The following is a 15685-nucleotide window of genomic DNA, read 5'->3' as shown; positions in this document are numbered from 1 at the left end:
AGTCAGGCAGTGGTAGCACACACCTTTTATCCTAGCATTCGGGAGGCAGAGATCCATCCAGATCTCTGTGAGTTCAAGGCCACACTGGGAACAGAGCCAGGCCTGGTGGCACACACCTTTAATCCCAGCACTAACCACAGAGGTCTGGAGGTCTGTATGGACAGACAGGAAGTGATGTAGCTGGGCGGAGAGAGGAAGTGAGATGGCAACAGGAAAGGCGTGGGTGCACAGGAAGTAGGTCTCTTTGGAGACTGAAGGTCAGTAAGGTGAGGTTGTCTGTGGCCTGTCCTATTATTTCTCTGATCTCTCAGTTCTTCACCCCAATAGCTGACCCCGGGGTTTTTTTATTAATAATACCGTTTAGCAATTCGTCTTACACACCTCCTTCAGACTTAGAACCCCAGGAAACATTTCCTGTGCCCATTTGACAAATGGGGATGCAGCTGCACTCTGCCTACAAACACACACTCTGTGTGTTGTATGCTTAGGTTCATCGGAGTCCAAAGCTTTCACCCTGAGTACTTTCCTTCTGTTACAGAAAACCCGTCTGAACTCATGAGAAACAGCTATATTAGAAGCATTCTAAAAGCTACAGCACAGAACTGGTTTTATAACATTCATTACATAAAAGGCACTTGTAACTTTACTACTGCCACAATGAGGGAACAGTTTATGATGACAAAGACCAAGATACCACAAAGCCTGAGTTGAGGGTATGGGTCAATCAGACTGATCTGCAAGAGCAAACTCAGTCAGCTCTGAAAGCCAAGGAAGAAAGCTTACAACTCGTGTCTCCTTTTTTCCTGTACAGAGCTGGCAGGAACCTCATGTTTTATCTACACCCAAGTCCAAACTGCAGTTGGGAGGAAGTTAAGGTAAGAGCAAGTGAAGGCTATTTTAAGGCACTCAAGACTTCTGCTGCCATCATGAATGAAGGGTTTTGATTTCTGTTGTTGTTTAACACAGGTCTTCCTACTCAGTTCTGACTGGCCTGGAACTCGTGGTGTAGACTAGGCTGACCTGGAACTAACACAAAGATCCACCTGCTTCAGCCTCCTGAGTGCAAAGAGAAAAGGAGTGTGCCACCATGCCCAGCAAAGAGAAAGGAGTGTGCCACCATGCCCAGCAAAGAGAAAAGGAGTGTGCCACCATGCCCAGCAAAGAGAAAAGGAGTGTGCCACCATGCCCAGCAAAGAGAAAAGGAGTGTGCCACCATGCCCAGCAAAGAGAAAAGGAGTGTGCCACCATGCCCAGCAAAGAGAAAAGGAGTGTGCCACCATGCCCAGCAAAGAGAAAAGGAGTATGCCACCATGCCCAGCAAAGAGAAAAGGAGTTTGCCACCATGCCCAGCAAAGAGAAAGGAGTGTGCCACCATGCCCAGCTGCAGAAAAATTCAAAACATTATCAAGACCTCCTTATTTTCCCATTATTCACTTGACAATAACCTATTTGCCCTCTAAGAAATGCACATACAACCACAATGTGCATCTGTCCACCAGGACACAGGACAGAAAAGCTAATTAGTCCCGGGTCAGTCATTAGAGAAGTGTTTCTAATCATGTCAGGCTCAGCACAGTAGCTGCTTCTCTGTTAGTTTGTTTTGGTTTTTAGGTGGGTTTTACCATGCTGGTCTAGTTGACCTCAAACTCCTATATTCAAGAGATTGTTGTTCAAATCTTAGATGTTCTTTTATTTTTAATAAAAAAAACCTGGTACCAGATATTGGGGTGAAAGCTGAAAGATCAGAGAAGCAGAACAGCCAGTCACTAGTTCTTACCTCTACGAAATCCTCAGCCTAAAGAGAGTGAGTTCCTATTTCCTCATGACTTTTTTTTTTTCTTTTTCTTTTTTTTTTTTTTTTGGTTTTTTGAGACAAGGTTTCGCTGTGTAGCTTTGCGCCTTTCCTGGATTTCGCTCTGTAGACCTGGCTGGCCTCGAATTCACAAAGATCCGCCTGCCTCTGCCTCCCAAGTGCTGGGATTAAAGGCATGTGCCACCACCGCCCGGCTTCCTCACACCTTGTATACCTTTCTCTGCCCTGCCATATTACTTCCTGGGATTAAAGGCATGTGTGCCTCCCAAGCAAACGCATGAGATCTCAAGTGCTGGGATTAAGGGTGTGTGCCACCACTGCCTGACCTCTATGTTAATCTAGTGGCTGGCTCTGTCTTCTGATCCTCAGGCACGTTTATTAGGGTACACAATATATCACCACAAGAGATCCTTATGGATGGGCTGGCAGCCTATGAGGCCCAGGTTAGTGAGAGAAAGAGAGGAAAGATAATAATTTTCCTGCCTTAGCCTCCCCAGTAACTAGATTTATGGTACACTACTGCCCTTTTTAAAGACTGATTTTATTACTCTTTTTTTTTTTTTTTTTTTTTTTGGTTTTTTCGAGACAGGGTTTCTCTGTGTAGCTTTGCGCCTTTCCTGGATCTCGCTGTGTAGACCAGGCTGGCCTCGAACTCACAAAGATCCGCCTGGCTCTGCCTCCCGAGTGCTGGGATTAAAGGCGTGCGCCACTTCTATCCCAGCTTTTATTACTCTTAATTATGTGTGTCTTTGTGTGTGTATGCCATTTACATGCAGGTGTCATTGAAACCTAGGTGTTGGATTCTGGGAGCTGGAGTTACAGGCAACTGTGACATGCCTGATGTGGGTGCTGGTAATCAAACTCTAGGTTCTCTGCAAGAGCAGTCAGTATATACTTGTAACCATGAAGCTGTCTCTTTAGCCCTCACACTACAGGTCTTAGCAGTTTTTGTTCCCATTATTATCGTTTTGAGACAGGATTTTACTCTATAGCCCAGGCTGGCCTTAAACTCCTTATCCTCTTGCTCTTAGTGATAGTTTTACAGTTGTGCTCTACCATGGCCTACATGTAAGCAGTAAATACATGCATAAGGCTGGGCATGGGGGCACAGATACAGGTGCAGGAGGCAGGTGGATCTCTGTGAGTTCCAAGACAGCCAGGGCTACATAGAGACCCTGCCTCAAAAGCAACAAGTAAATAAGACAAATACATTATGCTTACCACTAAGCTTATTAATTACATATTAATAAAAAGGAAATACAATATGAAATATAAAACATAGAAATGGCTCCTCCCATGGCAAAAACACAGGAATATTGGATCACAGTCCAGTTTAGAGAGGTATTAATTAACTACATCATATTAACTAACTACGTCTAAAAAGGCTTCAGTTCAGATTCCCAACTTCAACATGAAAAATTAATCTTATCCGAACTTACAAATGTTTTCATTGGCCTTGTCTTCCAAACTAGAAGAATTTAATAATAACATACTGCTTCCCAAGACATTTCTATATGCTCTAAAAGACAAATTCCCATACTTTTATCTTGAAACCATTTCCTATCACAAGAACACACACCCCAAGCCTTGAAGGAAGTTAGTTTCTCAACCTAACAGTTATTGAACTGTCAGGCCACAGACAATGGCTACCAGAAAAACCTTCCCATCTACCGTCAAGCCCCATCCTGGCAACTCACCGTGTCTCAATGAGGTAAGCAGTATACGTTTCTTGCATGTTCATGGCGTTTCTTCCAGTTCTCTTTTCTGCCTCGGAAACACTGATTTCTATTTTCTTCAACCAAAAATGATTTCCCGTCATCTGGACAAAAACAAACGGAACAATACAAGCCTTTAGATGGTCCTGATAAATGAGGGTACGGGGTGAACATGATCAAAGGGTACTATAGTCATGCCGACAATATAACGAAACCGCTAGTGAAGATGGTATTGGAAACCGCAGAGGCACACGAGTCAAAGCAGCACTGGTAAACAGTTCAAGGTGTTTGGGGGCCAGGACAGTGGCTCAGTTCGTAAAGTGTCTGCTATGCAGGCATGAGGACTTGAGTTTGAATCCCCAGGCTCTCTGTAAAAGCTGAATGAGCAGCACACATCTGTAACTCCAATGCTCCTTCTAAAGCACCATAGGAGGTAGTGACATGAGAATTTCCAGAAGCTCCTGGGCAAACTAGCCCAGCCTATGCACTGGAGAACTGTAAGAGACCCTATCTCAAACAAGGTAGGAGAGGATGGCAACCAAGGTTACACACACGCACACCAAACAGACACACATAAATATATTTCCTAAGTTGTTATGGGTTACTAAATAACAACAGCAAGTGACAGGCTGGAGAGATGGCTCAGGGGTTAAGAGCACTGGCTGTTCTTCCAAAGGTCTTGAGTTCAATTCCCAGCAACAACATGGTGGCTCACAACCATCTGTAACGAGATCTGGTGCCCTATTCTGGCCTGCAGGCATACATGCAGGCAGGACACTGTATACATAATAAATAAATCTTAAAAAAAAAAAAAAAAGAAAAGAAAAAAAACCAGCAAGTGACAACCTCTCTTTATCACCTACTTGAAAGGTATTTTAATAGGTACCATGCATTAATTATTACACATTCAACATTTCATGTAAGTAACCAAGGACAAATCTGCACAAGAATGTGTAAGACCCGTCTTCGGATGGGTTGCGGCTCAAGGGCAGAGCCCTGCCTGCTAAGTGGGAGGCTCTGCGTTCAAGTTTCATCATCGCAAAACCAAAACCTTGCGGCCATATTACAAGCAGAGGATTCTGGATACAGTATCTGGTGGACTGTCAAGTACCAAGTATCTGCTAACACATACAGACAATAAATGCACAGACTCTGTCTATAAAAATATTTTTTTGGGGGGTTGGGGATTTAGCTCAGTGGTAGAGTGCCTGCCTAGCAAGCACAGGCCCTGGGTTTGATCCTCAGCTCCCAAAAAAAAAAAAAACCTCATGACATTTAAAAAAAATATATATATATATATATTTTTTTAACGGCTGGGCGGTGGTGGCGCACGCCTTTAATCCCAGCACTCAAGAGGCAGAGCCAGGCAGATCTCTGTGAGTTTGAGGCCAGCCTGGTCTCCAAAGCAAGTTCCAGGAAAGGTGCAAAGCTACACAGAGAAACTCTGTCTCGAAAAGCAAAAAAAAAAAAAAATATTTTTTTTTTTGCAAGCTGGGCAGTGGTAGCTCACGCCTTTAATCCCAACACTCAAGAAGCAAAGGCAGGCAGATCTCTGTGAGTTCAAGGCCAGCCTGGTCTACAGAGAGTTTTCCAGGACAGGCTCCAAACAGCAAAACCCTGTCTTGAAAAAACAAGCAAAACAAACAAAACAAAACGAAAAAACAAACAAAGAACCCACTATGGTCCTCGGTCTTTGCTGCCTCTCTAACACCTCTTCCTATGTCTTAGTGGCATTGGAGTTGTGCTGTGTCACGAAGTGTACCCCTTGGTCCACTCAGCTTCACTTGCAATGAGTTGTTGGGTCTAGTTCAAGGCCTCTGGCTTCTGGTACATCATCAATACTGGACCCTCACCAAAATGCCTCTTGAATAATCTGTTGCCCCAGTCATGGAGATCTTGAGGCTATGGTTCCAAAGAACCAGTACCATCGCACACTCTGGCAAGTCACGGATGGGGTAGATTTTGGGATGGGCCAACTCAAAGTCCTGCATGTGGGTCTGGGTGGTAGCTGATTTGGTCAGTCTGGGCTGCTGGGACCACCTCCCTCAGGCAAGGGACAGAACCAGCTCTTCTATGCATAGACCACTGGGGCCAGCTCTCCCAGGCCTGTGGTGGCGGGTGGGGCCCTCTCTCCCAGTAGGGGCAGAACCAGCTGTCCTGGGGTCAGGAGGGGCAGTACCGGCTCAGCAGCTCACTTGGATTTCAACACTCATGATTCCTATGGCCCCTGTGGTAACATGGGCCATGGAGATCAACACAGACCCCGGCTGAAGCGCGACCATGGACCCAGACATGGCCTAAAGCAGCAGCTCGCACCTAGATGTCACCATGGCCCAGTGGTGGCAGCACAGGCCACTCAGAGCAGCCTGGCCCCAGCAGCAGTGTGGCCCCAGGTATTGGCCCAGACCCTGAAGGCATTTTCTTAATTGAGGTTCCCTTCCTCTGAAATGATTAGCTTGCTTCAAGTTGATGTAAAAACTAGCAGTCACGATTGGGGATTTAGCTCAGTGGAAAAGTACTTGCCTAGCAAGCGCAAGGCCCTGGGTTTGGTCCTCAGCTCCACAAAGCTATACAGAGAAACCCTGTCTCGAAAAACCAAAAAAAAAAAAAAAAAAAAAATTAAAAAAAAAATTAGTAGTCACATATCCTCAACTAAAAAAAGGAAAAAAGTTACAAAAAACAAACAAACTTCACAAACAAAGCAAGTAGCACACACTACCTTTCCAGGCTACAGTAGGACCTGTCTCAAAATAAAATAAAAACAAAACAAACCAGTGAGCTCCAGGTTCAATGAGAGACCCCGTCTAAAGGGGATAAGATGAGGGAGGAGGAGGAAGGAGAGAGGGGAATGCACGTTCATGTGCATGCACAGGACACCTGATGTTCTCCTTTGTTTCTGTGCACATGTGGGCAAACCCTACGTGCCCCCCCCCAAAAAAAAATAAAGCAGACCCTTTCTGGAAAGGCAGCAGGGAGGGGGTATATATTAGGAAAAAAAATAAGGATACACACATGCTAAAATACCATAAGGAAACTCATTGTTTTGCGCATTTGTTAACTTTAAAGAAAACGCAGAACAAGATGTGAAAACAGAAGAGCAGTCTCCTTTCTCCCAGCAGAACAACTGCAAGTCTGTATGAGATGGAGGCCCGCAGGCTGGGGGAGTGCGCTGGAAGGAAAGGCAGGACAGACATAAGCAAAGGACAAGGGAGAGTGAGTGGAGCTGCTGGGCTTTCAGCTTTCTCCCTTGCTCAATCAGGGGTGGGTTTGGAGTCTAAAAACTGCTCAGATAATCATCAGGGGCAGTCCGTAAGGAGGAGATAACAGCAGTACTGTAGGTACAGCACAACATTTTTTTAAAGATTTATTTTACTTTACATGTATATATGAATGCCACCGTGTATGTGCACCATGTGCAGGCCTGATACCTGCAGAGGCCAGAAGAGGGCAGCAAATCCCCTAGAACTGGAGCTTCAGACCCTTGTAAGCCACCTGGTATTGGTGCTGGGAACCGAATCCGGGTCCTCGGCAAGAGTGCTCTTAACCACTGAGCCATCTCTCCAGCTCTCAGAAGATTTTTAAAAAGCTACACAGGCTGCGATGATGACGTGGTCAGTAAAGTGTGTGCTGCTTATGCATGAGAACCTGGGTTTGGATCCCCAGCACTCACAATTGATATACTCTTTCAGTTCCAGAACTGGGGAGGAGGAGGCAGGAGCATCTCTAGCTAGGTGGTTTGCTAGCTAGGCAGCCTAGCCAAACCTGCTAGCTCTGGGTCAGGGACGACACTGCATCAAAAAACAAGGTAGAGTTATATAAAGAGGAGAAAATAAGAGAGACAGAAAGAAGCCCTCAGCCAGAAAAAGAGCTCAATAAATTCCCTGAGACAAGCCAGGATGATGAAGGCCACACTGGCTGAGAGAGCCGTACAGCTCTTGGCCTACAGCCATGCTTTCTGATTTACCGCCATCTGCTCCAGTGAGAATTCTCTGAATTTTTTTTTTTTTTTTTTTGGTTTTTCGAGACAGGGTTTCTCTGTGTAGCTTTGCGCCTTTTCCTGGATCTTGCTCTGTAGACCAGGCTGGCCTCGAAGAGAATTCTCTGAATTTTAAAAGCACCTAACTGTACTGATAAAGCAAATCACCTTCTCAGCCCAAAAGATAACATTAATCATGATTTTAGCCTGTCATATGATCCAGTAATAATAAGCACAAAATTTAAAAAAAGCATTAAGTTAAAAATAGTAAAACCAAAAGAATGTACACAGGCATATATCTGTTAAGTCTCAAATCCTAGGACAAATGGCTGAGGTGCCTAATTAACATATCAAAGTGGACCTGGCCTCCAAGTTCTCCCAGCATCCTCCAGTTCCCACTTGTTTCAGGCTATGGCTGGAATAACCTGTCTCTACCCTGAACTCCCTAGCCCAAGGGCTGGGCTGCCCTTCCCCCAGAGGCTCTTCCCTGTATAATCCAGCCATTTTGGTTACCCACCCATTTTGTATCTTTGCCCTCTTGGCTGCTGCATCTGGTTCCTCTCTGTGGTAGTTTAAATGTAATTGCCCCCATAAGCTCATGGGGTGTGGCACTATTAGGAGGTATGTCTTGTTGGAGTAGGTATGGCCTTGTTGGAGGAAGTGTGTCACTGTGGGGATGGGCTTTGAGGTCTCATAAATGCTCAAGCCACGCATAGTATCTCAGTTCACTTCCTGTTGCCTTTACAAGATAAAGAACTCTCAGTTCCTTCTCCAGCACCATGTCTGCCTGCATGCTACCATGTCACATCACGATGATAATGGACTGAACCTCTGAACTGTAAGACACCCAATTAAATGCTTTTCTTTGTAAGAGTTGTCATGGTCATGGTGTCTCTTCACAGCAATACAAACCCTAATTAAGACACCCTTTCTCCCCTTTCCCTTCTCCCTCTCCTCATATGGCTCAGGTTCATGTCCACTCTGGACTCTCCCAGATGTCCCTGCCTCTGGCTAAGCTCCCCCTTTTATCTACAGTACACTTTCTCCTATACTATACCTAGGAGCAGTCATATCCTTCCCTTTTTATTTATTTTTTCATTCATTAACAATACCAGCAGGGCTGGTAGATGTATAACATATTCTTTGTGCCTCCTTATTAGCACAAAATGGACAAAATTTGACATAACCAATACCTGTAATTGAGCCACCAGCATGGGTCCTGCCAGCATGCCATAAGATAAGCCATGTGGTGGGTTCCTACAGTCTCTCGCCCAGGCTGCATCTCCTGGCCCTTGCCTGTGGGATAGTCAGCCACCAACCACCACGTGCTAGGGCCATGCACTAAACTGAGCAGTGCCAGCAGCTGACATAACAATTTATGATTCATCTCATGTGATCAAAAACAATACAGATGCTCAGTAAAGACAGATCAAGATGGAAAAAAAAAACTCAATCGGGTTACAGTGTGTTTAAACATATATGTAGGTTTGGTAGAGAAAAGACAAAGGATATATACATAGATTTAAAAATAGTTTAAAAATAATAAAGTCCTTAAAAAGGAGTAAAGCAAAATAGAAAAAAATAAGTAAGCCATGTAAAGATGGGAAATACACCGAGTCTGAATCATGCATGTTATTGTGCTGCCTTTAAATTTTTTGACTGCTGATGAAAGAGAGATAGCTGCTAAGAGACATTGGATTATGAAAGCTGCTAGATTAAACCAACCTATATATTTAAAAAATATCTTGACTTCAAAACAGAAGTCAAAAGGTGTGTTGCTTTTATTTCCACAGGAAATGAGAGGCTATGGATTCATTACAGGTTGATATGGATCAGGTTGATTGAGGAAGATCTCCTGAAAATCCTGGCTACAGACATAAAGAAATAAACCTAGAAAAAACTACAAAACATGCAACGTATATTTTACCTGCTCAAATATAAAACAAAAAATCATCTTTGGCTGACTTGTGTACAACACACAGTCTACACTTGTATTAATACAAATACATAAGCTACCTTTAAAAGTTTGTGTTTTCAGACCAAGGAAACCAAACACCAATGAAAATAGGTGGCCCAGGTGATCCAGCCTCGCAGAATGCTTCTGTTGCAGTTTCCTCTGAGTAGCAGCTTCAAGGCTGCTGGCTGAGATGGTCCAGCCTCACAGGCTACTCCAGCCAGCCTTCAGCTAAGCCTTGCACTTCCCACTGCACAGAGCCTGGACAACAAATAGTAACAGCTAACTCTCCCAGAACTTAACCATTATCCCACTTTTCCCAGGGTTTCCTAAAGATGCCAGCACTCCCAGACAACAGGAAACAGTCTAGAGAACAAGACACGCACATTCCAAGAGGTGTGATAGATGGCTTTTTTTTTTTTTTTTTTTTTTTGGTTTTTCGAGACAGGGTTTCTCTGTGTAGCTTTGCGCCTTTCCTGGAACTCACTTGGTAGTCCAGGCTGGCCTCGAACGATAGATGGCTTTTTGGTCATTCAATGTGTTATAGATGTCTGTCATTGTTTAAGGAGGTTGGTTACAAGTTGTTATTGGTCATGGTCAGGAAAAAAGCTAAACAAAGGAGTTAGATTCAAGGGGCTCTTTCTAAAGGAAAAAAAGGAAGATATAGTATAAAAAATGATGAAATGAAAGGGTGGATTGTGGGCTAGGGAAATGGTTCAGAGGTTAAGAGCACCAACAGATATTCCCGAGGTCTTGAGTTAAATTCCCAGCAACCACATGGTGGCTCACAACCATCTATAATGAGATCTGGTACCCTCTACTGGTGTGCAGATATATATGCAGGCAGAGCACTATATATCTAATAAATAAATCTTAAAAAAAGGGGGGGGGTTATATTGTTGTCTATTTTTTTTATGTTCATTTATTTATTTATTTATTTATTTATTTATTTATTTATTTATTTATTTATTAATTATGTGTACAGTGTTCTACCTTCATGTTTGCCTGCAGGCCAGAAGAGGGCACCAGATACCATTATAGATGGTTGTGAGCCACCATGTGGTTGCTGGGGATTGAACTCAGGATCTCTGGAAGAGCAGCCAGTGTTCTTAACCTCTGAGCCATCTCTCCAGCCCTGTTGTCTATTTTTAAACAACCTAGATTAGTCTCAAATATTGTACATTGGTATGGATTTTTGTAATATTGATAGAAATTTAAGATTATTTTTGTTATACTGTATATGTTTCCATTCTTGTTTAAGGTATTTTACCTACACAACTCATTTAAAAAGGTTATGTGAAGTTTTAGTCTTTGAAAGCTATTTAGGATAATAAATTCAGGTTAATAGTCATCTATAACTATCAAACTTAGAGTCATGTTAGGTATGTTCTCAAGGTCATACAGAGATATATTTTAGATAGATAGGTGATCTTCAAACAGTTCAAAGACCTACAGAATATGACATTTAAAATGTTTTCATAACATAAGGCTTTTCATGACCATGAGACACGTCTGCTTCTGGCAGCATCAACCTACTTCAGAGAAGATGATGGGCAATGAAGAAACTCCACATGGAGTTTACTTTCTTTGTGGCAAAGCAACTGCCCTTGCCTTGACTGTTGACAGTATGCTGTCCAAATTGGACAAGCAGGACACAAAAGAAAGTGACTATCAAACTTTGCCAAGACAAGATAAGATAGTCCTTCAAAATTCCTGCTTCACAAAAAAGTCTGTCAGATACTCTAGGTCTGCAGGCCAAAGAAAATGCCCCAATGTTACAGAGGAACCTTTGGTGACTGTCTAAGCAACCAGTTTTTCTGTCATTTCTATAGTTTTGGAAGTTGTTTGCTCTGTCCTTCCTGTTTACTAAGGTAATATATCCTTCTGGAGTCTTTGATAGAGTTGAAGACTAGATAGTCATAGTTTTCCTTAGTTATGATAGAAGATAAATTAGGTATAAAACTAGATTCACAAAGATAAATAATATTTTCTCTAATTTTGCCAAATACAAATGAACTGTAATTCTTACTTGAGAAATGTTTTTGTTGTATATAATTTTACTATGTTAAAGCTAAAGCTTTCCTTTTTTTTCTTTTTTTAAAAAACACTTATTTAGTTATTTATTTAGTTATTATGTATTCAGCATGTATGACTGCATGCCAGAAGAGGGCACCAGATCTCATAACAGATGGTTGTGAGCCACCATGTGGTTGCTGGGAATTAAACTCAGGACCTCTGGAAGAGCAGTCAGTGCTCTTAACCTCTGAGCCATCTCTCCAGCCCAAAGCTTTCCTTTTTAATTAGACATAAAGGGGGAAATGCTGTGGAACAATCTTTGTACACTGTAAATATGTGTTACTTCCATTGGTTAATAAAGAGCTGACTGGCCTATAGCTGGGCAGGAAGAGATTGGGAAGGAGAGCCAGACTAGGAAGACACTGGGAAGAAGAAGGGCCAGACACAGAGGAAGCAGGACATGTAGAAAATGAAGTAACAAGCCATGAGACATGTGGTAGAACTTAGATAAGAAATATGTGTTAATTTAAGTTGTAAGAGCTAGTCAGTAACAAGCCTAAGCTATTGGCCGATCATTTATAATTGAGTCTCTGTGTGGTTATTTGGGAGCTGGTTGGTGGTCCCAACAAAAAACTTCACCTACACATCACTGAAGGAAGTCAGGACAAGAACTCAAACCGGACAGGAACCTGAAGGCAGGAGCTGATGCAGAGGCCATGGAGGAGTGCTGCATACTGGCTTGCTTCCCATGGTTTGCTCAGCCTGCTTTCTTATAGATCATAGGACCACCAGCCAGGGGTGGCACCACCCACAATAGATTGAGTCCTCCCACATCAATCACTGATTAAGAAAATGCCTCGAGCTGGAGAGATGGCTCAGAGGTTAAGAGCACCAACTGTTCTTCCAGAGGTCCTGAGTTCAATTCCCAGCACCCACATGGTGGCTCACAACCATCTGTAATGAGATCTGGCACCCTCTTCTGTGTACATAATAAATAAATAAATATTTTTTTTAAAAAAGAAAGAAAACGCCCTACAGGCTTGCCAGATACTATGGAGGCATTTTATCAATTGAAGCTCCCTCCTCTTTGATGACTCTAGCTTATGTCAAGGTAACATAAAATTAGCACACACCATTGCCTTGATCATGGTGTATCATCATAGCAATAGAAAAGTAACTAACACAACAAGAATCCATTACACATTTGCTAGCGAAAATGTTAAAAAAGAAAACAGTGTCAGTACCTCAGAAAGTTAAAGGCATGGTGGTTCACGTCTAATTACAGCACTTCAGCCTGATACTACAGAGGTATTTTCTGTGGAGCACTGCCATAATTTCTAGACCTGCTGGGCTAGAGTGAGACCTGTCTCAAACAGTTAAACAAAAACTTACCATATGATTGGCAATTACAGTCCTACAAATTTGCTCAGAGGAACAGACAAAATTCTTAAGAGCTAAAACCCAAATCAACCACAATGCCATCAAATGGTGAATAAATAAAATATAAAATTGCAAAAAAAAAATTATTCAGTATGAAAAAGGAATGCAGCTGGGCAGTGGTGGCACATGCCTTTAGTCTCAGCACTCAGGAGGCAGAGGCAGGTGGATCCCTGAATTGCAGGCCAGGCTGGTCTACAGAGTAAGTTCTAGGGCAGCCAGGGCCATACAGAGAAACCTTGTCTTTAAAAAAAAAAAAAAAAAGTGAAAAAGAGAGAAAGCGAGGCGAGGGAGGGAGGGAGGGAGGGAGGGAAGACATGCTATAAGGATCAACCTCAAAAATATTCTAAGTAAGTAATAAAGGAACATACTCAAGCGCGCACGTATAAACAGGGCCATTAAACGGGCCCAAGGCTTCAAGAAATCTGCCGCCCATGGAAATCCAGAAAGCCAGTGATCACCATACACCCTGGAGCCCAGTGGTCCCAAAAACAGTTTGACTCATCACCCAAGTTTTCAAAACCAGTTTCTGGGCCTACCTTTACCACCCCATCTGGCTCTGGACCAGAGACCTGCATGGCATGTTCTCCTGCACCCTTGGTTTGGATGTGCCTACCTCTCAGACCAACAAAAGACTGTTCCTGTTGGAGGGCAAACTGAGTGTATCCTTCCACTTTCCTCTGCACGTAAGAAGCCAGACTCAAACGACAGCAGACTGGACAACACTGTTGGTGACTGAGGGTAGGAAGGAGAACTTAAACACCACGGGGGAGGAGGGAACTTAGGGTGAGAGGAGTGTTCTGAAACTAGATTGTGGGGCTGGAGAGATGGCTCAACCATTAAAGGATAGGCTCCCAAACAAAAATAAAACTAGATTGTGAAGATGGTTGTAGAAATCACCGAATTGTACATTTACAGTGGATGCATTTTTCAGAGTACAAATTATACCTAAATTTTTTAACGCGCATGTGTGCGTATGTAGGGAGGGGTGGATGCAGGTGCCACAGTGCACGTGTAGAAGTCAGAGGGCAACTTGCAGGAATCAAATCTTTCTATCCTGTTCCCCGGGTCAAATTCAGGTCATCACACATGGCAGCAAGCACCTTTGCCAGCTAAGCCATCTCACTCACCCACAAATTATACCTTGAAAATAATGATTTTAAAAAAGAAAAAGAAGTTCCATGAAGCTATACTGTCAAGTAAATTACACAAAGTTAAATAAGAAACAAGGTATGTCCCCATAAAAAGTAATATGGGTGCTTAGGCAGACAGTTGGGGTGGTGGCACATACCTGGAATCCCAGCTAGGGAGGCTAAAGAGAAGAATCAGCAGTGTAAAGCTAGCGTAGATATCTCAACACACACATACACACACACACACACACACACACACACACACACACACACACACACTCACTAACACTCAAAGAAGATCATTTGCAAAGTTAAAAAGATATATCCAGACAAACATGGAATACGCTCAGGAGCCACATGGCCAGCATTTCTGCTAAAGTGAACCTAATCATCATAATCATAATCATAAAGTGTAGGAGTCCACAGGGACTCCAGTTTGCAGCTTGATTCCATCTTGACTCAAGGTCTTTGCTCCTCAAGGCTGGATAACAGGATGTATGGCCAAAGGCATGGTTGCCAAATGTCTTGAGAATTAAGGAGGTTTTTATGCTTGTTTGTTCCTTGAACCATGGTGTCCTTAAGAGGAGGGGGTCTTTTGCCCTCCCCCCTTTACTTTGGGTATAAAAAGGCTGTGAGAAATAAACTCAGGGCTGCTGCGGTATTGACTGAGAGCCCTCCCGACTCCATTTTTCTGTCTCTGTCTATTCTTCTGTATCTGTTTTTTCTCAATGCTCACTCCCCTACTCAGGACTGTTTGACAGGTCTGATGGGGCCTGACAACAGAGAGAGAAGACAAACACAAACTGAGGAAAATTCTACAAACATTCTCTAACGTTGAAAAGGTTTAAGACTGCAAAAGTAAAAGACAAGTGAATTTTCCGGGCTAGAAGAAACCGAGCTAACAAGACCTGGGATGAGCAGTGCAGCACTGACCTTTCTACTAAAGGACACTAAGACACAACTGGCAAAGTGTTCATTCGCAGCTGACAGCACACAGTATGTGCTTGGCATGCTATGCCCCTGATTGTGCTGGCTGTCCTTCGGATGGTTACACAGGACACTGTCCTTGCAAGTCCTGAAATATCCTTGGGGAAGAGATAAAGCACAGCATGTTGAGACCTGATCTCACAGTTTCTAGAGAAAGGCACAGCCTGCATAAGTTATGGTTTGACTATGCAATGTCCCCCAGGCTGTTGTGTTGGATACTGAGTCCTCCATTGGTGGAGTAACTCAGCCTGTTGGGGCTGGAGAGATGGCTCACTGGTTAAGAGCTCTTGTTACCCTTCCAGAGGACCTGGGTTTGATTCCCAGCACCCACATGGCAGCTCACAATTGTCTGTAACTCTAGTTCCAGGGGATCTGACACCCTCACACAGACATGCATGCAGGCAAAACACCAGTGAACATAAAATAAATTAATTAATTAATTAGTTAAAGAAAGCCTTAGGAGGGCAGCCTGCACAGAGGAATTGGGTTACTGGGCAGTGTCTCTGAAGTGGGCATCTGCCTTCCCCAGCTCCTCCCTGGACAACCCCGTCACATGCTCTGGCCAGTATGATGTTCTGCCCCAGGCAGAACGAACCCAAGGAGTCAGGTACACCCGGAGTCACAATCAATCCTCAAGCTGTTTCTGTCACAATG

The 15685-nt window shown here is 43.4% G+C and overlaps 1 protein-coding gene across 1 annotated transcript in view; it reads right to left on the bottom strand.

Annotated features, from left to right (window-relative positions):
- Snx4 (sorting nexin 4) overlaps window positions 1-15685 on the bottom strand; it is a 61827-nt gene that overhangs the window by 36732 nt on the left and 9410 nt on the right. The window contains exon 2 of the mRNA XM_052740377.1: window positions 3511-3632. Coding sequence (XP_052596337.1) covers window positions 3511-3632 — 122 coding nt within the window. The remainder of the gene's footprint in view (window positions 1-3510; window positions 3633-15685) is intronic.

This window comes from Peromyscus californicus, unplaced genomic scaffold, assembly GCF_007827085.1.
Source record: "Peromyscus californicus insignis strain IS unplaced genomic scaffold, ASM782708v3 Scaffold_16__1_contigs__length_79575227, whole genome shotgun sequence".
NCBI classification, from domain to species: Eukaryota; Metazoa; Chordata; class Mammalia; order Rodentia; family Cricetidae; genus Peromyscus; species Peromyscus californicus.
The sequence above is the reverse complement of the archived record's forward strand: the minus strand, read 5'-3'. Positions and strand labels throughout refer to the sequence as shown.